At 35.4% G+C, this 26,680-nt stretch overlaps 1 protein-coding gene across 2 annotated transcripts in view; it reads left to right on the top strand.

Annotated features, from left to right (window-relative positions):
- The window catches only part of PPP1R3A (protein phosphatase 1 regulatory subunit 3A), a 39,027-nt gene extending 34,346 nt beyond the window's left edge, over nucleotides 1-4,681 (top strand). For both annotated transcript variants that reach the window (XM_043872691.1, XM_043872692.1), the window contains one exon: nucleotides 1,405-4,681. In XM_043872691.1, the coding sequence (XP_043728626.1) occupies nucleotides 1,405-3,717 (2,313 nt within the window). In that variant the 3' untranslated portion in view covers nucleotides 3,718-4,681. The remainder of the gene's footprint in view (nucleotides 1-1,404) is intronic.
- Nucleotides 4,682-26,680: the final 21,999 nt, after the last annotated feature.

Genomic DNA, 26,680 nt, shown 5'->3' on the forward strand with positions numbered 1-26,680 from the left:
TAATTTTTAAACAGGAAACAAATTCAGAACTGTACAATTTAGTATTAAATTTGTTATCATAAATTTCACACTTCATGAACATACAATCTATTTGGGATTTTTAGGGGGATGGTTTAGATAGCATTTTTATCACAAAGGAAGAAATAGGAGTAAATGAGTCACATAATGCAATTTATCCTTTACTGTATTTGGTTGGAGCTCATATCATTAGGATACATGGATTCATAATCATCGAAGATTAAAATGACATTTGCCTCTTCAAGTGTCAGTGCTGAAACAGAAAAGAAATAGAGCTCATCTCTTTCCCCACACATTCCACCCTTTCTGTAGTGATATGGAAGCTGCATCACTAAAGTATGCAATTTACTTTGCTCCAACTTTAAGAAACTACAAAGTTGTCACCCACTGTGAGAATTCTCACCAGCTGAAAGTTAACACAGCCATTTTTTTCAAACCACAGAATATAATGAAAGGACTCTGAAAAATCACATACTTCACCAATACACCTCATTACAATGAGCAGGCGCAAATATAAAGTTTGTTTAGAAGTTACTGAGATTGTACGTCCAATAAATGAACAGGGAGCTGTAATTTAGATGCTAATTTGCTCCATGCTGACGTTAATGCATAAAACAATGAAGCTCTATAATAGATGGAAATACAACCAAATCTGTGGAACCCACAGGCGTTGGCTTACAAGACAGCTGTGCAGTTGACAAGTAACATGAGCCTTATGTGAGAAGAAGGGGAAAACGTAAGATTTGCATATAATTATTGAGATCATGCAAATGTCAGTTATGAGGAGAAAAAAAAAACACAGGCATCTCACTGTTAAATCCTGACAGTTGGCATCACTGAAGAGCTCAAATACATTTGAGTACCAGTTGGCAGAGGGTCATTAAAACAGAATTTGCAGAGACATTAACTCCCTCACTTTTCTTTGAGTGACGTTTTGCTATTAATAGTTTGCAGAGGCTTTGCAGAAAACATATTAATAAGAGATACTATAATAGGGGCACCTACAGCAAGTGTAAAATGCAGCAAGGGGCATCCAGGAAGCTGCTCTCTAATTGATTAGCATGGAGCTATCAATGTGTATATCCTAAGTGAGGAGAAAGTGCCATGACAAGCAAGAATAGTTGAATAATACAATGCGATATTTGGAAGCTGGGAAGGAGAATTATTAATTTTGGCCCCTTTTCTTATTAAACTCATTCCTAAGTCATAGCCTACAAGAATCTCCCCCAAACATTCCTCTTTCAGAATTTGTGCAAAATCTACAAATGAAATGAATCAAGGAAATCTATCAGATAATCACTAGCCAAATTAATGAAAACTATCTAACTTGCTTTGTATATTTAAACACAATAAAAAGCATTATTTTTGTTGTTTTTATCCCTTAAGATAAACCAACACTTGCTAAGAAGTACTGCTTCTGGAGATGAAAAGAATACAGTCAATTTTCCAAATAAAGCTGAGAGGTTAGAGAAGAAGCAAATCCATGGTGATGTATACACTGACTTGTTTAAAAGGCCTTTGTCTTCAAGTTCATCAGCAGAAAGATCCTTAAAGGGAGATTTTTACCACAAGGAAAAATATTTCTCAGGAAATGAGCATACTTATCAACCTTCAGAGGAATTTACTTCAGATACAGGAGAAATCAAGCCATCACTGGGAAATACTAGTAGTGATGAAGTAGTACAATTACATGTTAGCAGCAAAGAAGTACTGGACGATAACGCTAATCCAGCCAAAGGGAGAGGCAGAGTGCAAATGTCTTGTCCCTCTGCAGACCAACTAATGGCAGACAACCTTAACAAAAAACTTGAAGGAGAAGCTAAAGAAATTGAAGTAAAAGATTGGGAATGTTTAAGAGATGACTTTCGCTTGGATTTCCATTCAGGAAAATCGATAGAAAAAGGATCTTCCAAGAAAGATTATGGCAATAGTAAGAATGAGGAGGAGGAGCAAAGAATATATTTAGGTGTTAATGAAAAACAAAGCAAAAGTTTTCAATCAGTCTTACATGACCAAGAAAGAAAGATAAGCCACTCTGAAATAAGTGTGGAAGGGATGGGAGCCAGTAACAGAGACCTAACTGCTCTGCCGAGTAAAGACACCACAATTCACGACCAGTCAATCAGAGCAGATAGGTTTCATTCACCAAGGACAAATCTAAGCCTGGAGGAAACTGTGTCAGCGACCTCAGACTGTGATCTCTCAGCTAGCAAAGGCACTAGTCTAGGAGGGATGCCTGGTCAAGCTGGTTCACCAAGAAATGGAAATGTTTTGAGGAATAAGTACCTTTTCCAAGCTGAAGAAGAAAAATCAGTTTGGATTAATCCTGAAGATCAGAATAAGAACACACAGCATAAACAAAGTTGGAATGTTCTGGAAAGTCAGGAAAGAGCAAGAGGGAGTAAGACAACTATAACAGAGCAGTCCACAGAACAAGCAGATTATGAAGACATGTCGGGAAAAAGAGATGATACAAGGAGCTTGAAAGTTAATCCTACACAAGAATTGTTTACCTGCCAAGAAACAGCAAGCTGTGAACTGTCTTCTCTAGCTGATCATGGTATTACTGAGAAAGCAGAAGCAGGTACAGCTTATATGATTAAGACAACATCAGAAAGTACTCTAGAATGCATGTCTGCTAGAGAAAAAGCAATAATTGCTAAGCTACCTCAAGAGACAGCACGAAGTGACAGGCCCATCGAGGTAAAGGAAACAGCGTTTGATCCACATGAAGGGAGAAATGATGATTCACATGATACCCTTTGTCAACGAGATACAGTAGGTGTAATCTATGACAATGATTTTGAAAAGGAGTCATGTTCAGGTATTTGTAATGTACATGTAGATGAAAAGGAGAAGGAAGAAACCATAGCTATATACAATCCTGGGAAGACACATGACAAGAAGAAATGTGTCATTGGGAATACAACATCTGTAGAAGAATCCTCACAGATCATTACAGACAATCAAAAAGCAGCCTCAAAACTAGATATACATTTGGGAATGTTACCAACAGACAAAAAAATACTTCCAGAAAATAGAGATCATGAGCAGGTCCAAGAATTATCAAAGAGAACAAATATAGCTGTCATGATGCATTCTTCTTTAAACTCAGACACTAATAGAACTTCTCAGAATGGCTCTCAGGTTTCCAATCACCATGCTAAAAGTCCGGTGTCATCTCACGAACAGGCCACTACTATAGAGCATGCAACTACTACCATGATGCTCCAATCTACTTCTAAGTCAGAATATAACTGTAATCCAACAAGTGAAATCCAGGGTACTGAAAAGCACTCTCATCCTGCATCTCCACTGGAAGAAGTTTCTAAAAGTTCAGGAATAGTGACATCAGGTAGTACAAAGGAAAGATGTATAGGCCAGATTGTCAAACAAGGAGAATGCAGTGTGGAGAAACCTCTAGGGCCAACGATTTTAATCAGTGAAGCTTCTGAGAACATAGAGGGGGTAAAGCATGAAAATGAAGGATTAATAAACTCTGGACAATCACTGTACTCTTCAGGCGACAAGGAATCTGACAGCCCTGCTTCTGATAGTCTCCCTGCCCAGGAAAGTCAATCTCAAAGTGAATCTCTGCTTTCAAAATACATCAACTCTAAAGTACCTTACTTCCTTTTGTTTCTGATATTTCTTGTAACCATCTATCAGTATGACTTAATGATTGGCTTGGCATTCTAACTTTTTTCATTGTACTGGCTATGCTGGGAAGGGGAAAGAAAAAAAGAGTCTGTCAAAAAGAAGTAACCTCAGCACTATTATTACTCTCTTAAAAGATAAGCTATTTAGCCCCAAACATTTGGATTGGTGAAAGAGACTATTCATTGTTCAAAGAGCCAGTGCAGTTTTTCTCTTGAAGGATCATTTAAAAAGGAATGCGTATGAAGTTTGCTCCTTCATATAAGTAATTATTCTATATAGGACCATTATATTTGGATCATTAAATACCTATATGAATATGAGATCTGAAGCACGTCAAGTTGAAATTAGGTACAGCTGTTGCTCCTTAGCAGGCTATGAAGTTTCAATGCTTCATGTCTCTTCACTACTTAAAGTGCCATTTCTTGCATTCATTTCTTTTGCAGTAAAGCTTCATTTTTTTCCCTGAGCGTATTTTTCCCTCTGTGGTTTTTAAAAATAGATAAAACACGGACAATGACAGAGGACTTTTTTTGGGCTTTGAATACTGACCATGAAATTTGCATTTACCACTGTATCATTTATCAGCACATTTTGATAAATCAAATCTTTCAACTTTAAGTTCATATTTTTAAGAACAACATCCAAGCGTAGATTTAAGTTGAAGAAACACATTGTGTACCTGAACAACAATACACATATATACGTTTTATCTCCTGCATACCTACAAAGTCAGGGCATTTGTAAGCCAAATTTGCCAAAGACCGAAACAATTAAAAGATGATCTTTCAGTTTTACAAAATTTGGGGGATGGCCTTTCTTTAAGCAATATTTTTTCTCTTTTAAAGGAAGATTGTATAACACAGTTGAATAACTTTGACGTCAACTATTATTCAGAGTTGGACATTTAAATTAAAAGTTCTACAAGCATTGCTTCAGAATGAATTTGTACCTATAAAGCATAAAGCATTAAGTGATAATAATTAAAAAAAGATTTACAAATGAACTACTCGGTATTTTTTTTTTGTCTTCAAGCAAATTTTTAACTTTTCTCACTATAAAACAATAAATTATTCCTCAAGGTGCTTTAAGAGAATAAACTAATCATCGGTGATAGTCATTATATAGTTACCAAGTTGTTAAATGATAACTGAAATTTTAAAAAGTCAAATAGGCAGGCAAGATCTTCTGATGGAGAAATGAATATCCAATATACCAGTGACTTTGGTTGCTGCTATTAGCTATGGCTAAGTATGTGAAATAATGGAACTAATCATTTTAGTCACATAGGTATAATGAAATTATTACTATACAATCAATTTTCAACAACTATTTACTAAATGACTAAAATGTGCAAAATCTTGTGCTTTGTTCACAGTAGAGAACTTTCTTTGATACCCCAAACAGCTAATCCTCAGGGAGGAGGCATCAATAAGTAATCTGATGCTTTTGCCTTGGTCAGAAATATGGGAGAGAGTCACACTCAGGGAGCACATTTGGGTGATTTCTTTTTAACAGGAACTTCTTTCATAGAGAATGTAACATTGATCTTCAGAGAGAAAAGGTAATCTGTTTATGGACCTATAAAAGTGAATTCAACGACTAAACTTGTACACAGCATCCCACACCCCTAAGAAACAGGCATGTGTGGGAGGACAACACGAGAAGGAAGCATTTAAACTGACTTTCATGTGGTAGGAGATAGTTTCCTTAATTTTCTTAGGTTTAAGATAACTTTCTTAATTTCTTAATTAGGTACACAACTATTTCCAAATCCCCTAATTGCATGCTTGACTCAAGTCCCATTGAAACTGAATGCTTGACTTTAACTTTTTAGTGGAACAAATACAAACATCCTGAAGTAGAAGTGAGGGCAAATATTTGATTGTTTGAGGAAGCATATTTTCATTAAATACAAGTGGGATACTGTAGGCTGTACTTGGAATATTATCTCTAAAACTGCCATCTTGATAATTTTGTTGACAGGTCTACATTACAACAAAGTTAAGGTTAGCATTTCTTCAGTTCCGAATGACTTGGCTTTTGCGTTCTACCTTTAAGAGTTTCAGTCAATATGCAATATCTTATTAATGCAAAGAACACTATATTACTTTATGAACACAGGTGTCTGAACGGTAATTATTTTCTTATACATAAAAGAATGTAACGTCTTTAATCTCTTTTATTTGACTTTAACATTAACTTACTAAACCTTCTCATGCATACTTGCAATACTACAAAGAAGTTTCAAAGGACTTAAAATACATCATGTGTACTTCTCTGCAGGCAAAAAAGAAATAATCGGTGGTTTAACTGATTTTCCAATGACCACTTGTGAAGAATTGGAAATAAAATCATAAGAACTATGAACCTATTGCTAGGTGGAGGGGAGGTAGATTTTTGCAACCCATTTTGGTCACATCACTATGTTGAACAAGAAAAGTGGATCTCAGGAAGAACTGGCAGCCCCTGGTTAATAAAGATTTGACTCTGAACCATCATAACAAGGGTCACCTTTATAAACTTAGCTGCCTTCATCATGTCCCCTCAAGTATTGGTTAAGATGGTTAAGAGCCAAAAGAGGATGTGGCATGAGAATAAACAAAAAGAAGTGTATTATTGCATATCTGTTTCTATAATGGGTAAGAAACATGATGTAATAACCATCACCTTTTACCTTGCTGGGCTTCTGACTATTAGAAACAAACTTCTAAAAATTAATTGATGAATCAAGCAGGTGTAGGTAGTACAATCAAATATCTTTAAAAAATCACATCTACATAAGCCACCAACATCTCAACAAACTTTTCAATGTAAGAATAAATGAGTCAATGAGATGACATTCATTTCTCAACCTTCAAGAATATTGGCTTAACATTATATATATATATATATATAAAATCATCATTTTGTAAGAGAGATAGGATCATCTTTTATATGTCCTCATAAACCAATCTTCTGGTTAAATGGAAAACTTAAAAATATCCAGTGTAGATACCAGGAAATAAGTAAATTTTTTTCCAAATAGCATTCATGATACTTTCTTGGTAATTTTTTAGTCATGGAATATTATTTTATATTGCCAGGCCTGCTGTCTCCTTTATTAGGCTCAATTTTTGCATATAAATTTTGGCAAAAAAGCAAACAAAGCAAAACAAAAAACTAGCAGGAGAACTAGTGAAGATGCAGGCGGGAGAACAGCCACCCCCAGAGTCAATTCATCTACTGAACTCTGAAACCTTTAAAATTTTCAGAGTGAATACAGAAATTGATCTAGGCAATAAAGATTGTGGTTTGCTAATTAAGTTCTGTCTTAGCTGATTCCGTGGAACTGAGGAATAGGATCTACTGTGATTCTGCAACAAGGTAAGAAAAGAATGGGGCAGGACATGCTCTTCCAACATTTACGCAGTTGTACTCCTACATGAAGAGAACAGCCTAAAAAGTTACTTTTATTTATTTAATTAATTTGCTTAATTTTTTTCTGTTTCAGAAATAATTCATAATAAAACTCACAGAAATGTAAGTTACTTTTCATCTTTTAAAAATGGATTCAGCCACTAATAAAATATATTTCCATAATTTTACCCAAACCTCTTTAAACAGCTAACCAAATTTTCACTAGCTTTGAACATGTTTTATAAGGAATGTCATTACTATACTGTGCTAAAACTTGATTAAGCAAACAACTCTTTAAAAAGTTCAGTATTTTTATTTTGTGTCAATTCTTTATTTGTTAGATACCTACATACTACCTTCATTTGTCAGATATGAAACAATGTTTTATATGAAAATTTAAGAAAAAATGAGCTAAGTTTTTTCCTAATATATTCAATTCTTTTATTCAAGATAATAAAGAGTAGCATGGGTAAGTCAAAAATGGATTACAGAGAAGTCATTTTTGTTTGGCTGAGATGATGCCAAGACCCGATTTTGCAGTCTTAGTTGGAATCAGTGCATCATCCTTATTACCTCATCTGAACCATGCAGCCCTAATTTCCATCGTTTTGCTTCAAGTCTTCTGTCAGTCAAGCAACTCACACTGTCCCAAGAACACTCCATGGTCATCTGTTCCTCTGTGTCTGCTCATGTATACCTCTTTGTCTAGAAGATTTCAGTTATCTTTCCTCCTCTCCTCCTTCCCAACTCTGTACATTTTTCTATCTTACTACTTTCATCCTTTTGAAGTCTTCTACTATTTCAATTGGTGGTATCTCTTCATTTTCAGGTCTCTTATGACACTAACTGTTTTGCATGCACTAGGAATTTGACTAATTATCCTAACTGGACTGCCTGTTTATTTAGGACAGGAACGTGACTTCTTCCATCCTATCATCTCACAAGGTCTAGCTTGTAGGAATCCATAGTCAATACTTGTGAATATAATAGAATTGTAGCAATGTGTTTTTCCTATCCTCTCCCTGAAATGTGGACGTGATATTCTGAGATCTGATTAGCCAAGCTAAAATGTTTTTGTATTAATAAGCCACCAAATACAATGTAGAAAAAGGCAAAGAAAATGTATCTACAAGACAGAGTGGTGCAGTGGATCTGGGATGTGGGAAAGGGGAAAAAAATCTTTTCTCGCATACCTCTTAGCAATTAAATTGTTTTTTATATTAATTCTTCCTGGCACAGGAAACAGTCCCTTCATTCTATTTCATGGGAAATATTATATAGATTATTTGTTAAAAGAATAATAATGAATACCTAATTCACTGGCTAATGTGAAAACTAATAAAACAAGACATGTCTTCAAATAAAGAAGCTTAGTAGATTAAAAACCAACAGACATCACAAGGTATAAAGTGTAAGAAACTCAATCTTCCCAACTGCTGCCATGCCCTTCAAAAATGGCTGATCTCTCAATTTCACACCTGTTCTGCATGTCAACTTTTAGGATACACAAACAGAACAACTAGCAAAGATAGTAAGTGGATTTTTTAAATGGAAACATTTGCCTGATTAACACCTCAAACACACACACATATGCATGCACACATACACACACATAAATGCACGTATTCTAAGATCTAATAAATGACAGTAATGATAGTAAACTAGTAAACAGTCTACTAATATATGGAGTGATATAGTAGTGAATATAATATAATATGTAAAAGGTTTATCTTTTCTTTGAACAGATTCATTCTATTATATTTAGATATGAAATTAATTTTATTTATTTATTTTTGGCCATAGTACACAGTATATAAAATCTTAGTTTCCCAAACAGGGGTTGAACCTGTACCCCTTGTATTGAAGTGCGGAGTCTTAACACTAGACCATCAGGGAAGTTCCTAAATATGAAATTAAAATAACACAAAGCTATGCCTGTTTAGCAGGTAGAGTCTAAAGGAAAGCAGTATAAGGCCTAGAAATGTAGTAGCAAGGAATTTAGCAGCTTAAGACCATTAGACGATTGTTTAAACTCAAGATTTTTTTTAAAAAGCCAAATACATGTCTAGTTTACTGTAGAATTCATCAATATATACATCAGTTGACTTGGTTCTGAGTGGAAGCAGATTTAAAATTCCCTAAAGATACACTCTATAAAACATAATATCGAACAACAGAGACAGCGGGTTTTAAAAAATCACTACACGAGGTTAGAAATTCTCTTTGTAAACACTTAACCCATAACCCACTTTTAATAATTCTATGTAGGTAGCTTTTATGTACAGTTAATAAAAATTTTTAGTGTAGGGTATTTATGAATATATCTTACATCTAAACCATTTTTATACATACAGTCTACAAATGATATTTGCTACTACATATTAAGTAATTCTTTACAGTTAATCCATAAATCTTTGGGAAAATTCAGCTGTCATTTTTCATTATGCACCTGAACTTTCTGTGTTTAATGAAACAATTCTAAGCCCTACCTAAGAAAAAGAATAAAAGCTAAAGAAAAGATAATTTATTTCCTATCTTCACAAATATGAGCAGGTATATTTTAAATACATCTTTACTCTTTGAAAATTGGAAAGAAAAATAAGATAAGAGATTATAAATGTCATTCATATTTATTTCATAGTCTTTAGTATTTGAGATCAGGCATATCTTAAGCCTTTTTCCCTCCCATTTGAATTCTGTGGCCTACATGATCTTACTCCCATGTTTAAATTAGTATTTAAGTGCAGCATGTTAATGTTTTATTACATGAATAAGTAAAGAAATCAGTTGTAGCCTGAATCTTTGAGTATAACATCTATATCTGTATCTTTATTGACCTATGCATGTGAGGTTCAACTTTTAACAATAATAGATAGTAATAGTTATAATGACTACTTTTATTACACTATAATAGCCAACTCTTGAGTGTTAAATATAATTGGGCACTGATTTAAGTTCTTTATGTGAAAAACTCATTCATGTTTTACAACTTCATGAGAGAAGTACTATTACTTTTCCATTTTATAGATAGAAATAGATGCAAAGGCTAGTTTTCCCAAGGTCATATCCTGGCATAGATTAAGACTCCAACAGTCTTTCCCCAGAGTTGATCCTCTTGAACATTGCACCATGTTCTTCCTTCAATTTAGATATACCAAGTTATCTTAAAAACTGTAGTTATATGTTACCATGCTGCATGGTGCTATACTAGTATAGTAAATAAATATATTACATACTGCGAGATATGAGTATACCATATCTCTCCCACAGATGATCATATCTTTGTAATGCTCTTATAAAGAAAGTTCCTAAAAATATTCTCTTCTCATCAATTTATTCAAATGACCTAAAAAAAATACACATTGACCTCCTTCCAAGCCACAAGCTTTGTGCTGGTCCCAAATCTTGCCTAGTTTGAGTATAGTGAAGATAGAGTTCAATAATTGCAATATCTTGTTGCCAGTTCAACAGTAGAGGTAAGATCTGGGAGCAGAAGTTGAACAAAGGAAGGACTATATTGTCCTGTGAGGACTTTGCTTCTTATATTAAATATTTCATAAATGTGTTATATTTTCACCACTATAATTTTTGGTATCAAGGAAATCACAATAAAACCTTCCAAATGTCCCATTGTAACTGGTGTATTACATAACAACTACAATGAGGATACATATTGATGTGACTGCTATAGTGCTTATTTATGATTGATGTCTCAGTGTAATTATTACCAGCATTCCTTTCATTTTCAAAAGCAATGTGATTTGGATGAAAAATGAGGTAAGCCGAAAAGTCCAAGAAAATGTCCTACTAATAGGTGTATTTCACTCTGTGTCACAAGAATAAAGGGGGAACTTCCCATATGAATGTCATCTATAACCTACTGGCAGAATTCCTGTCCTTAGGTTTGTATAATATAATTCAGGTATACTATTCCCCGGTCAGCCTAGGTAAAGAAGAACAACATTTCTGCAGATTCAGTATTGCAGAGGGCAATTTAAAAAAAAATGTAGGGATGTTTTGTAAAGAATGTGCTGGTCAAAATCCATTAAAAATAAGTCATTTATATTACTGACATTGGATAATCACAGCATTTTGGAATCTGATACTATAGCCTAAAGCCTACTGAGATGGCTCAGGATATGATAATTCCATCATTCAGTTTAGTAAAAGTAAAACAAGATGGTAGAGACTTATGCCAAAGCTGTGGAAGCCATTGTATATTACTCAAAATTATAATGGCATATGTTGCTCGAAAGTGTATTATGAGTATATGTGCTGTTCATAATTTGTAAGAGGAACAAAATTTTTGTACATAAACTACATATTACTGACATTTAATAATCATGAGGCAAGAGAGTAGTATTTTAACAGCAAAATAATTAAAATATAAACAAATAATCACAAATGGCCAATAAGAGACAAAGACATTTTAAAGCAGAATGAGTGTCACTCCCTCTAGTTTTGGCCTTTACAATAACCTTCACTTTTAGCCTCACTTCACACAGGTGTGCTGTGCTAACATTGTGAATGATATTAGGTCAGTATTTCTTTCAGTCTGCTTAGAGGGTGTGCATTGGAACCTTATCCAAAGAACAACTATCATAAGTTAAGACAGCAAAATATATTCATAATTAATGAATGGCAAAAAGCTAGCATAGTTGTCCTTGCTGCTATTTAGTCACTAAGTTGTGTCCAACTCTTTGCAACCCCATGGACTGGAGCCCGCCAGGTTCTCAGTTCATGAGATTTCCCAGACAAGAATACTGAAGTGGGTTGTCATTTCCTCCTGTAGGGGATCTTCCTGACCCAGGGATTGAACCCACATCTCCTGTGTCCCCTGCATTGGCAGGTGGATTCTTTATCACCAAGACAGCTAGCAAGATGTATGGTCCCTAAAATAGAATTCTCCAATGGTAGTCTTGCATCCTCAATATATATACCCAAAAGTTAGCTGTTAAGAGTTCCCTGGATCTCAATTCTTAACTCCAAGATGAGAGAAATTTATTCAGATGTTCGTTCTAGATGCAATCCATTGTTTCCCAGTAACTGGAGGCAGAGGGTGATAGAGGGACTCACTGTAAAGGAAATGTTTGTAGGTTCTTGAAGGGTAGGTGGGAATACGGAATTTGTAATGTGTGTCTCTAAAGTGCCAATTTTTATATTTTATAGATATATTTCTGCCTCTTTTTTCATTTTGTAGATTTAAATGGCCTAAATTTCTATAGATTTATAGTAGATACTGATATCGGGTGAGGCAAGTTCCTATACATTGTTCTTTAAAACTCTGTAACTCTTGCCCTTTGCTGTTCTTCCACATAAATTATAGTATCAACTTATCAAAGTTTCATGAAAAACTTAATTTTTAATGGAATTTTACTGAATGCACACATTAATTTGGGTTCCCTGATGACTCATATAGTAAAGAATCTGCCTGCCATGTGGGAGACCTGGGTTCGATCCCTGGGTTGGGAAGATCCCCTGGAGGAGGGCATGGCAACCCACTCCAGTATTCTTGCAGTGTTCTTCCAGTATTCAGTATACTCCAGTATCCACAGGGACAGAGGAGCCTGGTGGACTACAGTCCATGGGGTCACAAAGAGTTGGACATGACTGAGCGACTAAGCACAGCACATACATTAATTTGAGGAGAATTGATATTTTAAAATATTTTTAAAATGAAAATATTGTTTTTCCATCCAAAAGAATAATATATTTCTTATTCATTTCTGTTCCTTCAATTATGATTTCAAAATATTCTCCATAAATACATTGCACATTTACTATTAAATATACTCCTAAATCTTGGAGGAAGAAATGGCAACCCATTCCAATATTCTTGTCTAGAAAATTCCATGGACAAAGAAGTCTGGAGGGCTACAGTCCATAGAGTCACAAAGAGTCAGACCACGACTGAGTGACCACCACACTCCATAAATACCTTATGGATTTTTTTTTACTATTTTGAATGAACCCTTTTTCCTTTTATATCTTCCTTGGCGAAATCATTGATATTTGTAACTCTTGATTTTTATTTGTCACTTATTCAACTATCTTGCCAAAGTTTCTCACTAGTTCCGCTGCTAAGTCACTTCAGTCGTGTCTGACTTTGTGTGACCCCATCCCTGGGATTCTCCAGGCAAGAACACTGGAGTGGGTTGCCATTTCCTTCTCCAATGCATTAAAAGTGAAAAGTGAAAGTGAAGTCTCTCAGTCATGTCTGACTCTTCGCGACCCCAGGGACTGCAGCCTACCAGGCTCCTACGTCCATCGGATTTTCCAGGCAAGAGTACTGGAGTGGCGTGCCATTGCCTTCTCACTAGTTCTACTAGTTATTAGTTTAATATTTTGGTCATTATGTCAATAATGCATAAAACACTATTTAGTTTTATATGTCCTTTTATGTCATGCATCTTGCCAAATTCTGTCATTAGTACAACTAGTTTGTGTTATCTTTAACTCACTTACTTCTGTTTTCTTTTTCTTGTTTTCTTGAGATAAATGTATATCCTATTTATTTTTAATTCTTTCTCTTAAAAAAAGTTCATATAAACCAAATATTTTTAACCATGTTCAGTTGATTTTGAGATAATTACCTATATCTTAAAAACATATGTGTGTTTAAAACATATGTATATACATATATACAATATTTAAACATTTTAATTCCCTTTTATTTCCTGTTTCCCATAATTTCCATTGTAATTTAACACCTGAGTTATTTAACAAGACATTTAATTTTTTATGATCTTTTATAATTGATACAAATTACATTACACTACTGTCATAGAATGTGGTTGATAGCCATTGTTTGAAGTGATAATATTTCCTTTGTGATCTACTACATTGTTAGTGTAATTAATCTATGTACACATTCTTTTTTGGGTAGAGTTCTCTATGTATTTATTAGGTCATGTTTCATAAATCTGTTGTTCAAAATATATTCAAAGTCCAGAAAATATCTCATGCACCTATGGTCAACTAATTTATGGCATAGGAGGCAAGAATATAAAATAGAGAAAAGACAGTCTCCTCAATAAGTGGTGCTGGGTAAATTGGACAGCTACATGCAAAAGAATGAAATCAGAACATTCTCTGACACTATACAGAAAAATAAACTTAAAATGGATTAAAGACCTAAATGCAAGATGGGATACTATAAACTCTTACAGGTAAGCAGAACACTGTGACATACATGGCAGCAAGATCTTTTTTGGCCCATCTCCTAGAGTAATGAAAATAAAAACAAAAATAAACAAATGGGATTTAATTAAAATTAAAAGCTTTTGCACAGCAAAGAAAGCCATAAACAAAATGAAAAGACAACCCACAGAAAGAGAAAATATTTGCAAAAAAAGTGGCTGACAAGGGTTTAATCTCCAATATATACAAACAGCTCATGCAGCTCAACATCAGAAATGCAAACAACCCAATCGAGAAAAAAAAAAAAAAGGGCAGAAGATCTAAACAGATATCTATATGTACGTGACTTTAAGAAAATTAAATGTGCATTAATTTTTTAAAACATCATCCTTGTAGAGAAGGGGGACAAAAAGAAGCAAATGTAGAAAAATATGGGAAATCTATTGAAAATGTGTTCATTTCCCCAGTACCCCTCGACTCCCCCATTCTGCAACACAAAATTAGTGCAGCTCACCTTTTCATCAAAATTCCACTGTAACTCAAAAAGCGATATGGCTGGAAGTCTCCTGGTCCCTACATAGGAGTGTAGTTTATATATATATTAAACAAAAATCTCTAAATTAAATTTGCCTTTATATATTCTTTTAAAATATAGAAGCCACTGGCCCCAGGCAGCCGCCCTCCAAGGCCTCCAGTGTCAGTAATATGACAGTCTACTTTTGGATCAAGTTTTAACAAAAATAAAACTCTAGTTCCATGGTTAATTGCACTTTGTAATTTAAAACAAATCAAATTTAAAAAAAACCTGGGAACTTACTTTAATTTAAAACTGTATATGGTATTCTCTATTTGCTTGGAATTTGATATTTGGAAAGAAGAAAATACAGTCAGCCTTTCATATCTGCATATCCATGGATTCAACCGAAGGATGGAAAATAATTGAAAAAAATTCCATGAAATTCCAAAAAACAAAACTTGTATTTGCCACCCATCTTCAACTATTTACATAGCACTTACATTATATTTGAGCTTTCCTGGTGGCTCGGACAGTAAAGAATCTGTCTGCAGTGCAGGAGGCCTGGGTTCGATCCCTGGGTCAAGAAGATCCCCTGGAGTAGGAAATGGCAACCCAGTCCAGTATTCTTGCCTGGAGAATTCCGTGGACAGAGGAACCTTGCGGGCAACAGTCCTTGGGGTCACAAAAAGTTGGTCGTGACTGAATGACTAACACTACACTATGTATGTATAGACATCTTCCAAAAAAGACATACAGATGGCTGAGAGCATTGAAAGATGCTCAACATCACTAACTATTAGAAAAATGCAAGCCAGAAAAACTATGAGATATTACCTCATACCAGTCAGGAAACATCATCAAAATATCTACAAACAATAAATACTGGAGAGGGAGTGCAGAAAAGGGAACCCTCCTACACTGTTGGTGGAAATACAAATCCGTACAGTCAGTATGGAAAACAGTATGGAGGTTCCTTAAAAAACTAAAAGCAGAGCTACCACATGATCCAGTAATTTGACTCCTGGGCATATATCTGAAGAAAGCCATAATTCGAAAAGATACATGCTCATGCAACTCTACTTACCATAGCTAAGACATGGAAGCTATCTAAATGTCCATCGACAGAGGAATGAATGAAGAAGATGTGGGGGCTTCCCTAGTGGCTCAGCAGTAAAGAATCCACCTGCCAATGCAGGAGACACAGGACTGAACCCTCTGGGAAGACCCCACATGCTGCAGAGCAATGAAGCTCATGAGCCACATCTATTGAGCCTGTGCCCTAGAGTCCAGGAGCCACAACTACTGAGCCCACAAGCTGCAGCTACTGAAGCCCACGTGCCCCAGAGCTCATGTTCTGCAACAAGAGAAGCAATCACAGTGAGAAGCCCAAGCACCGCAAGTAGAGAGTAGCCCCTGCTTGCTGCAACTAGAGAAAAGCCTACGCGACGACAAAGACTCAGCACAGCCAAAAATAAATAAATAAATAGAAATTATTTTAAAAAAAAAGAATGTGTGGTACATATACACAATGGAACATAGCCATTAAAGAACAAAATTATGTCATTTGCAATGATATGGGTGCACCTAGAGAGTTGTCATACCGAGTGAAGTAAGTCAGACAGAGAGAGATAAATATCATACAATATAGCTTATATGTGGAATCTAGAAAAATGGTACAAATAAGCCTATTTAGAAAACAAAAATAGAGTCACACGTGTATAAACCAAACCTACAGTTACCAAGGGGTAAGGCGGGAGGAATACATTGGGAAATTGGGATTGAGGTATACACACCTACATATAAAATAGGAAGTAATGAGAACCTGTTATACAACACAGGTAACTCTATTCAAGACTCTATAATGACCTATATGGTAATAGAATCTAAACCGAATGGTCACATGTTTATGTCTGTTTCATCATGTTGTACAGCAGAATCTAGCACAACACTGTAAATCAACTACACTTCAATAACAGTATAGTTGAATTCTAATATTTAGCCTGCTTTGACAATCATTACTTAAAATTCCCTAATACTATGAAATTATCCATTTCTTCTTGTAATTGTGCTAGTTTTGCTTTAAATATTTAAGACTCTTAGCTTTCAGTTGCAAATAAAATGCAAATTTTACCATCTCTTAGTGACTTTTTCCTGTATTATTGTACATGACATTCTTATTAATAATTGCCTTAAATTATATGCCATCAGATATTAATATTGATGTACTGGATTTCTTATGATTAGTGCAGTTTTCCTCATCACTTTATATTTCTTACAGTTATACTTAAAAAATACAACCTATAATCTGTCTTTTAACACAGGAGTTTGAGCCATTCATGGTATTTTGATTAGGTAATACATTTGAACTTATCTTTACCATTATTTTAAGTTTCTGTTTTAAGTTTTTCTTTTCCCTCTGTCCTGTATTCTTAATGAATTTCTTGAATTACCCATCTAATTCAGTAGTCGTGTCTTCTACTTTGTCTAGTAGGAGTTATTTTTCATTTTAATAACCTTGATTTTTATTTAAATATATAGAATTTGTTCTTTTTCATACTTAGCCATTTTCATTTTTTTTTCTTCAAAAAATACTTCTGTATACCTGAAACTAACTCAAAATTGTAAATTAGAAAATATTGTTAAAGAAAGTTCAAACTACCACACAATTGCACTCATCTCACATGCTAGCAAAGTAATGCTCAAAATTCTCCAAGCCAGGCTTCAGCAGTACATGAACCGTGAACTTCCAGATGTTCAAGCTGGATTTAGAAAAGGCAGAGAAACCAGAGATCAAATTGCCAATGTCCACTGGATCATCGAAAAAGCAACAGAGTTCCAGAGAAAATCTGCTTTATTGATTACACCAAAGCCTTTGACTGTGTAGATCACAACAAACTGTGGAAAATTCTTCAAGAGATGGGAATACTAGACCATCTTACCTGCCTTCTGAGAAGTCTGTATGCAGGTCAAGAAGCAACAGTTAGAACTGGATATGGAACAACAGACTGGTTCAAATTGGGAAAGGAGTATGTCAAGGCTGTATATTGTCATCCTGCTTATTTAACTTATATGCAGAGTATATCATGTGAAATGCCAGGCAGGATGAAGCACAAGCTAGAATCGAGATTCCTGGGAGAAATATCAATAACCTCATAATCGCAGATGACACCACTCTTATGGCAGAAAGTGAAGAGGAAATGAAGAGCTCCTTGATGAAAGTGAAAGAGGAGAGTGAAACAGCTGGCTTAAAACTCAACATTCAGAAAACTATGCTCATGGCATCCGGTCCTATCACCTCATGGTAAATAGACGGAGAAACAATGGAAACAGTGAAGACTTTATACTTTGGGACTCCAAAATCACTGCAGATGGTGAGTGCAGCCATGAAATTAAAAGACGCTTGCTCCTTGGAAGAAAAGCTGTGACTAACCTAGACAGCATATTAAAAAGCAGAGACATTACTTTGCCCAAAAAAGCCCTGTTTAGTCAAAGCCATGGTTTTTTCAGTGGTCATGTATGGATGTGAGAGTTGAACTATGAGGAAAACTGAGCACTGAAGAATTGATGCTTTTGAACTGTGGTGTTGGAGAAGACTCTTGAGAGTCCCTTAGACTGCAAGGAGATCAAACCAGTCAATCCTAAAGGAAATCAGTCCTGAATATCCATTTGGAAGGACTAATGCTGAAGCTGAAATTCCAGTAATTTGGCCACCTGATGGGAAGAACTGACTCACTAGAAAAGACCCTGATGCTGGGGAAGGTTGAAGGCAGGAGGAGAAGGGGATGACAGAGGATGAGATGGTTGTATGGCATCACCAATTCAATGGACATGATTGAGCAAGCCCCGGGAGTTGGTGATGGACAGGGAAGCCTGGTGTGCTGCAGTCCATGGAGTCTCAAATAGTCAGACATGACTGAGTGACTGAACTGAACTAACTGTAAATCAAGTATACTTTAATAAAAATATAATTCCTTGCTATTTGAAAATAAAAGTTATTCCTTTTATCACTTTGATTATCTTAAATGGTGATATTTAAAATCTTCAGTGGAATACTTGATTTGTTTGAAGTGATTGTAACAGGTGTTGATTTGCTGCTGCTCTGCTGTGCTCACTCATGTCCAACTCCTGGTGGCCTCATGGACTATAGCCTGCCAGGTTCCCCTGTCCATGGAATTTTCCAGGCAAGAACACTGGAGTGGGGTTCCATTATCTACTCCAAGTGGGGTATCGTCCCGACCCAAGGACTGAATCCATTTCTCTTGCATCTTCTGCATTGGCAGGTGGATTTTTTTTACCGCTAGCACCGCCTGGGAAGCCCATTGTTGATTTGCTTTTAGCTATATTTGGTATTTGATTTCTTCATGTGTTTTAGAATTTTGGTTTAATAACTTCATTGTCTCTCTCCTTCTCAGAGTTCATTTCTCCCTATCTCAACACTGTTTGCCATTGTCTTCACCTGGCTTCTTGATCCTCACATATGGAGCATAATAATACCACCAGAATTGGGGACTTCCATACTGTGGAGAAAATAGAAATATTGCAGATTCTGTCAACTTCAAAGTTCCTTGGTTGCTCTGTGGTGTTCTTAGTAGGGAGAATACATCTGTATTCTGCTTAGAGCTGGAACTTGTTAAAGTTACATTTTAGGTATAGTCTGTGTTTTCATGAAAAGGAGAGACAATTTCAATCTGTGGTTTCTAATTGAACATGTCTTTAGCCATCACTATCAAATGTTTTCAGTTATTCCAATTTTATATGTGTCATATCCAGGGATATTGCAGGAGTGGGAGTTAGGAAGGATAAAAATTCAGCCCTGCATATTAGCTAAAATTGATGTTAAAGGGAGAGGGAAGATATATATATTGGCTGTATCTGTTTCAATACTATATATTTAGGATTACCATATAGCCAAGTTTACTCCAAAGAAATAATTTATTTAGAAGGCTTAATTGATCAATGCCAATTTTAACATTAGTAAGAGAGAGTTATTGAGTGTATTGTCTTTTATTCTCTTTGATGGGTACTAAGAGTATCCTGAAAGTCATAAGAATTTAGATTTAGACAAGACATGATATATGAAATTTACCTTGATTCATGAACATAACATTCCAGGTTCCTATGCAAAATTGTTCTTTACAGCATCAGACTTTACTTCGATCACCAGACACATCTACAACTGGGCGCTGTTTTTACTTTGATTCCATTTCTTCATTCTTTCTGGAGTTATTTTCCCAGTCTTCTCCAGTAGCATGTTGGGCACTTACTGATCTGGGGAGTTCATCTTTCAGTGTCATATCTTTTTGCCTTTTCATACTGTTCATGGGGTTTTCAAGGCAAGAATACTGAAGTGTTTTGCCATTCTGTTCTCCAGTGGACCACATTTTGTCAGAACTCTCTACCGTGGCCTGTCCATCTTGGGTGGCCCTACATGACATGGCTCCTAGTTTCATCGAGTTAGACAAAGAGCCTCTTGATGTGAAAAAGGAGAATGAAGAGTGAAAAAGGAGAATGAAAAAGCTGGCTTAAAACTCAACATTCAGAAAACTAAGATCATGGCACCCGGTCCCATCACTTCATGGCCAATAGATGGGAAACAATGGAAATTGTGACAGACTTTATTTTTGGGGACTCCAAAATCACCACAGACGATGACTGTAGCCATGAAATTAAAAGATGCTTGCTCCTTGGAAGAAAAGCTATGACAAAACTAGACAGCATATTTAAAAGCAGAGATATTACTTTGCTGACAAAGGTCCATCTAGTTGAAGCTATGGTTTTGCCAGTAGTCATATATGGATGTGAGTGTTGGACTATAAGGAAAACTAAGCGCCAAAAGAATTGATGCTTTTGAACTGCGGTGTTGGAGAAGATTCTTGAGAGTCCCTTGGCCTGCAAGGAGATCAAACCAGTCAGTCCTAAAGGAAATCAGTCCTGAATATTCATTGGAAGGACTGATGTTGAAGCTGAAATTCCAATACTTTGGCCACCTGATGCGAAGAACCGGCTCATTGGAAAAGACGCTGATGCTGGGGAAGGTTGAAGGCAGGAGGAGAAGGGGACGACAGAGGCGCACAGAGTTGGATACGACGGAGTGACTGAACTGAACTGAACTGTTATGTGAAGTTAGTTTCTCAAATATTTATGATGGATCCGTAAATCACACAATTATATATCCTCTTGTGGATTTCAAAATGTGTAGAGCTTATATTTTAAAATGATCATGTTTGAAAGGGAAGGAAATGATCTATTACTAGAGGGTCTTAGACATTTGATAAAATATTGGTTTCACTGTGACCTAAGTATTCTCTAGGGTTTGAAAGGTACATGGCCAAATTACTGGTGCAATCACACACCGTTTGTCCTGAAATTCAAGTTCATGCATTTGAATTAGTTGATACTATTTTTTTGTCATATTCCTCCTTCTTGTAGCAGGGAAACTGAACATGGGTTGTGCAAGAGAATACAATATCATTGAGAAACCTGAGAGAAAATTCAACTTTTGGATTTTTAGACTTTATCTTTGCCACTTTCATGTTCATCCCACTCTCCTCTTTTTTGTTTCTATCTTTGCCCCTTTGAGTATATTACATATCAAGATGACCTCACACATGAAAACATATATACATATGAATTTAAGGACTAGGTCAAGGCAGATTAGTGTTTGCTATGGTTCCACCAAAGTATAATCTCACTGAAATATGAAATATCACTTAATATTATATAGATTCTTCTCATTAAATGACTAGAGAAAAGAGATGAAAAAAATATTTCAGTGGTTAAAACCACATTAGCCAAAGATTGATTTAGACTACTCTCATGTTTTAGTTTCAAAAGACATGACCAAACTGAACATCAAAATACTTCATTGCAATCTCACTGTTGGATATTTATGCCACTCTACTGAACCACATCATGGAGTATGGCAGAGCTAACAAGTTACCCAGTCCTGACAATTATAAAATTGCTTTCATCTTATTCAGAGAAGGCCTGGTATATATTTATTTTCATTACAGGAAAATACATTTTTATGGATTACCTCATCAAAAACATGTTGTAATATTACCGAGAAAATTGAGTATGGTTCCTCAGATGACAAAACAATTCCTGTATGGGAAAAGATTGAATTAAGTTGGGATTTTACTAGAATATTGAGCAAATACTTCATCTTTGATATGTCAATGCTACTTGGGGACCTTTAGAGAATTTTTTCCTTCCAATTTCTAAATTAAAATTCTGCTGTAAATGTTACCAAGTAGATTCCCTGAGAATATTCCTGAGTATATTCCCACTCAGGTCTTTCAAAGTATCCTTCTTGCCACAAGGATAGTTTTTAGAATAATTTAGGTAAAGTCAGTAGAAGATTGAGTCAAAACACAAAAGTTTAGACAACCATATGTTTTATTATGAGAAAAAGTTAGTAATTCTATAGCTGTTTTCTCACATTATTGCAACTATAACTGACCATAACTATTTCCTAAACTAATAGATGTTAGTTAATTGCTGTGTAAGTTTATAAGTACACAACTCTGTGAAAATGATAATCTGGGTGGCATTGGGAATGATTTCACAGAGAAGCTGGCTCATTAGCAAGTTCTTAAAGCTAGAATAGGATTTTGATAGGAGGTGAGAAAGTAAGAAGTGTTTTACCCAAGAGGGTTGAATTAATTTAACTCAACAAATAATTAGAACAAACTATAATAAATAGGGCTAACTTCTAATCAGCACTGCTATGTGCTTGGCACTACTCTAAATATTTAACATGAATTATCTAGTTTAATCTATTAAAAAATACATGTGTTAGGCACTATTAATGTTTTCACTTTATAGATAAAGCCCTGAGGCACAGAGAGATCACTCAACTATTAAGTGGTACTATCAGGATTCAATTCAGAGCAGCCAACTCCAGAGCCCACACTGTTAAAAACGAGGATCCTGGAGTCAACAGCCTGGCTTCAAATTCTGGCTTCATCTACAACACTGAGGTTAGTTCCTGGCCTTCCTGGGTAAGTGCCTGGATAAATGTTGTTGTTGCTTAGTCACTCAATCATGTTAGACTCTTTGCGGCCCCATGTACTACTGTAGCCCACCAGGCTCCACTGTTCATGGGATATTAAAGGTAACAATATTGAAGTGGGTTGCCATTTCCTACTCCAGGGGACCTCCGTGACTCAGGGATTGAACCTGCATCTCCTGCTTGGCAGGCAGATTCTTTACCACTGAGCCACCTGGGAAGCCTAGATAAATGTTAACTATTTTAATTATGTTTATTGTTATTAATAATGAACTTCTCTGTCATTGCTACTTCTCTGTGGCTATATGAAAGTTATTCAATGTACTGTAGATGATGCAAACATGCCAGATTGAAGGTCTTAGTCTTCAATGAACTTTCAGTTTTCTGGGAGCAACAGATATAAACCCAGCGGTATTTATATAAACGAGCTAAGTATAGGGGGGATTAATTTCAACTGGAAGAGATTAAGGAAGACCCCAGAGGTGGTTTCTGATCAGAACATAGGAGGGTTATGCTTACAGTTGAAGACACAAGAGGGAAGGATTACAGGATGAGAGGACCCTGTGCACAAAGGCACAGTGTTTTAGAAATGTTCAGAATGTGTTTGGAGAATAGCTTAACTCATATTTACTTTAAGGGAGGGGAGAGCAGTGAGTGCAAAGCAGGAAAGCAAGCCTTAAGTTCATGTCTCCTGGAGCCCTGAAGAGGTCTTTAAACAAAGCAGTGGCAGTTCAAAGGCATTTCTGGAACACATTTTAGTAATGACACAGAGGAGAGAAAGAGAGGGCAGGGTTACTAATATAGACTTGAAAACTAATTCAGGCTTGCTGCCACCATTTTATTTCACCTTCATAATTCTAACTAAAATCCGATTAATTGTGTGTGTGTGCTGGACAAGTTGCTTACTATTTTGGTCCTCAGTTTCTCACCTACAGAATGAGGGAGTAAAAATGGATAGATACATGATCATCAGCTTCTAGGAGTCATGGACTCCCTATGCTTGACTTTGTGCCTAAACACTTTCACATGTAATTTTTGTTCATGATGTGTGCTATGCTTAGTCGCCCAGTTATGCACAACTCTTTGCAACCCCATGGACTGGGGCCCGCCAGGCTCCTCTGTCCGTAGGGATTCTCCAGGCAAAAGTACTGGAGTGGATTGCTATGTCCTCCTCCAGGGGGGGTCTTCCCAACCCAGGGATCGAACCCAGGTCTCCCACATTGCAGGCGGATTCTTTACCATCTGAGCTACTAGGGAAGCCCAAGAATATTGGAGTGGGTAGCCTATTCCTTCTCCAGGAGACCTTCCTGACTCATGAATTGAACCAGGGTCTCCTGCATTACAGGTGGATTCTTTAATCCACTGAGCTATCAGGTTTCATGACAGTGATCAAAAATATGAATATCTTCCCTCTCTAAGTAAATACTGACTTTATTTAATATTTCTATCCATTTAGCACATAATCCTATATTATTATTATTTTTACCTTATTTTCATTTCTTCCCAACTAAAGTTCATTAAAGACCATATTTTATACTTCTATATATAAACACATTAGCATATGATATAAACTCAAATAAGTTTCACTTACTTAGTTGATTAACGGCTATATGATATTCTACGTTTTTATTATATTTCTTTACCAGTGAGTCAAAAAATTTACCAAATTAAGCTGTTAAAATAAATTCTCTATGTGAAATTATTTTTATTTTTTTTTTCCTATGTGAAATTAAAAGGTTAATATATTTTACCATCACTGCTTACATAAACTAAAAATTTGCCATTATTTCTGTTGTATTTTTATATCTTATCTTCAAAACTGGGAAAGGTACCACAAAAAAGAGTGGAAGAGGATTTTTTTTCCCTGAAAATAAATACACAAATCCACAGAGTAAGAAACAATTACACAAAGGTTACTTTTAAGATTCTGAAAAGTCTTAAATATTTTATTTATTCCAAGTAAGGAGAACTGACCTCAAGTTAAATGGCTTCTATTTGGGAACTTTTGTTGTGATTTTTACATTGACCATATAGTCACATTGCTCTTTGGACTAGAGTAAAACATAGTATTCCTTGATATTTGAAGTCTGAATGTCCCCTAGATACTTTAAGATGCTACAGCAAACAAAGTCCTGTTGGTCTGAAAAGCCACTAGAAGCAAATCTTAAAACTAATTATGGTTCTTCTGCTGAGAGTTTCTTTAAGAGTCACTTTCCAATTTCTGTCAAACATTTGCAGTTCTAGTACAAATACATTTATACTTTTTCAGAATTAATGCATATCAACCTCAAGATAGTGTTTGCCTTTCACTGTGAAAGAGAGAAAGGTTGTGAAGAAATTTCCAAGGAATTAAAATATTAACTCTTAATATCCTATTTTAATTTTGCAAAAACCTAATGGACCCACTCTTAACCACCATACAGTTGCACAATTATCTGAAAGATTTAGAATGATCTCCTTGCCAATTTGGGCTTTGAAGAAAACAAAATCAGGTTCATTAAAATGTTTCATAAAAACTCTCTGAACTGATTGTATTGCCAATCTAAACTTTAGTGGATAATCACTAACCATTTTTTATTCTGGTTACTTTTATTACTTTTCCCCACAGAAAGAGCAGCAATATGTTCCCTGTACTATTTTCTGACCATCACAGCTGAGGCAGACGTGGCTGTAAATGACACATCTCCCTAGTCAGGAGTAGCATGGACTTTCAACATTTAAGGTGTCTCTGCTGACATCATTTTTTTTTGTTGTTGTTGTTGTTCTAAAAAGGGAAGAAAATTGAATTCAGTCCAGTTTGTCTCTAATGCTCATGTCTTAATATTTGCTCAAAGAGAAGAGGCAAAATCAATAAAACATCTAATTGAGCCATTTTCACCAATTATCAATAGAAACTTATTATTTAAAAATCAACATTTGGTACTTAGGCAAATGCCATATATTATAAGAATTATATGAATAAAAAATTGAATTTGTGCTAGCTTGTGAAATGCAAAGGTTTATTGTCACCATCTCAACTAAATAATTCATAGAAGACATCTCTTGTGGCCTCTAATATATTAATCACCTAAATGAAATGAAGGCTACTATTTAGAATTCACTAACATATCCAATAAAATGCATAAAGTAAGTTCTATTAACTAGGTTTACATAACGCATCTTTCTTTTGATAATCATACCTCTTATGATATTCAAGGATATATCTGCTTCATACCACATAAATGAATGACTCACTTATTTTTTTCCTGCTTCATTGTCATTTGACTGAACCCCGTAGTTATATCCAATAAGAAGTAAGTTAAAAATGAAGTTTCTGTCAACTATTTTCCACTAGCAAACATAGCGACTCACCTCCCAAATAAAAGCATATCAACATGAAGTTTTCCCAAGGGTGTATTCTAGGTCATCATCTTTATGTTAATGAATTCCTTACTGAATAGTAAACGGTAAGAATATATTAACTTACTCCTCTAACACATTACCTGTCAGCAGGTAATTATCCATCAAAACCTAAACAGAGAGATTGCCCTGTGACACCAGTGACCCCTGCAGGTAAAATTGAGGAAAAAATGTACACTGTAATTGGACAAAAGATCCCACTGCGTATCTCAATGTAGCTAGATATTGCCAAAGCATAACATTTATCAGTAACTCCCCATAAGATTTGTTATTATTGTTTTCTAATTGCCATTGGAGATTTTTAAATCTGTGGAATAAACCAAGCATACATTTTTGCATTTTATTAGCTATTATTTAACTCATTTACATTTTGCATATCACGACAGTTTCTAGAGAACCTTGTCCAAATACAGAAAAGCTATTTAGAGTTACTTGATTAAGGATTTGAAAGAGATAACAGTCATCTGGTTTATCCGCAAGCATGATAATCAATTTCAATAACCAGCACATGTATTCTGAAGGATTCCCCATGAGATAAA

This window comes from Cervus elaphus, chromosome 18 (assembly GCF_910594005.1).
Source record: "Cervus elaphus chromosome 18, mCerEla1.1, whole genome shotgun sequence".
Classification (NCBI taxonomy): Eukaryota; Metazoa; Chordata; class Mammalia; order Artiodactyla; family Cervidae; genus Cervus; species Cervus elaphus.